The sequence below is a fragment of the Gekko japonicus genome, unplaced genomic scaffold (assembly GCF_001447785.1).
Source record: "Gekko japonicus isolate JY-2015 unplaced genomic scaffold, Gekko_japonicus_V1.1 scaffold36480, whole genome shotgun sequence".
NCBI classification, from domain to species: Eukaryota; Metazoa; Chordata; class Lepidosauria; order Squamata; family Gekkonidae; genus Gekko; species Gekko japonicus.
The window spans coordinates 1-1,028 of NW_015221669.1; the positions used below are offsets into that span (position 1 = coordinate 1).

Consider the following 1,028-nt stretch of genomic DNA (forward strand, 5'->3'; position numbering starts at 1 on the left):
CCACCTGGAGGCTGGCAACCCTACCTGAATGCCTTAGATAAACGGTGATACAGAAAATGTAAGAAGGCTAACGCAGAACAAACGCGAGCACAATGCCTTCATGAGAGCCAAAATTATTCTAATGTATTCCATTCATAGAACTGGGAGATGGAAAGCAGATTCCGCCATCTTGTGTCTAAATCTCCTTGCCTTTCTCTTTCCTGTCAGGGCGTCCTTGTCCCTTCCATCCATGGCCATCATGAACCCCTGCAACCAAACCTCTGGAAACAGCACCCTTCTGAGTTCTCCGACATCCAGCGTGGCGGGGATCGTCTTCCTACTCTTGGCTGCCCTGATAGGGCTCCCCGGGAACTTCTTTGTCATCTGGAGCATTCTTTGGAAGATGAAGCCAAGCCACCGCTCGGTCACCTGCATACTGGTGCTTAATTTGGCAATGGCTGACGGGGTGGTGTTGCTCCTCACGCCCTTCTTCATCGTCTTCCTAATCTTCAAGAACTGGTTATTCGGTGTGGCCATTTGCAAAGGCGTATACTACCTTTGCTGCGTCAACATGTTCGCTAGCATCTTCATCATCACCCTCATGAGCGTGGACCGGTGCCTCGCCGTTAACCAGCCCTACTTCTCTCAAGCCATTCGCAAAAAGAACTTGGTCATCAAGATCCTGTCAGGCATCTGGCTGGCAGCCATTTTGTTATCCATCCCGGCTTTCCTTTTCCGCCAAGTGTTGAAGGATCCCTTTCTGGGGCATCAGATCTGTGAACCCTGCCATGCCAGGCCAGGCCTGGCCATCTTCCATTTCACCTTAGAAACGGTGGTGGCCTTTGTGATCCCCTTCACCATCATCGTAGGGTGTTATTCCGCCATCTTAATACGCCTCAGAGGAGTGAGGAGAAGACAAGGGGCTCGGACCGAGAAGCTCATCGTGGCCATAGTGGTCTGTTTCGTTGGCCTTTGGGTGCCCTATCACATTGTCAACATGATCCAGGTGGCGTCGAACATGGCGTCAGGAAGGGCCGCCGAACGTCTCG

General features: G+C 51.9%; 1 protein-coding gene across 1 annotated transcript; it reads left to right on the forward strand.

Annotated features, from left to right (window-relative positions):
• Nucleotides 1-210: 210 nt before the first annotated feature.
• Nucleotides 211-1,022, forward strand: LOC107125295 (leukotriene B4 receptor 2-like; the record flags this gene model as incomplete). Its single annotated transcript, XM_015428739.1, has 1 exon — nt 211-1,022. A coding segment is annotated over exon 1 (793 nt), but the record flags the coding sequence as incomplete, so codon positions are not given.
• Between the last annotated feature and the right edge of the window lie 6 nt (nt 1,023-1,028).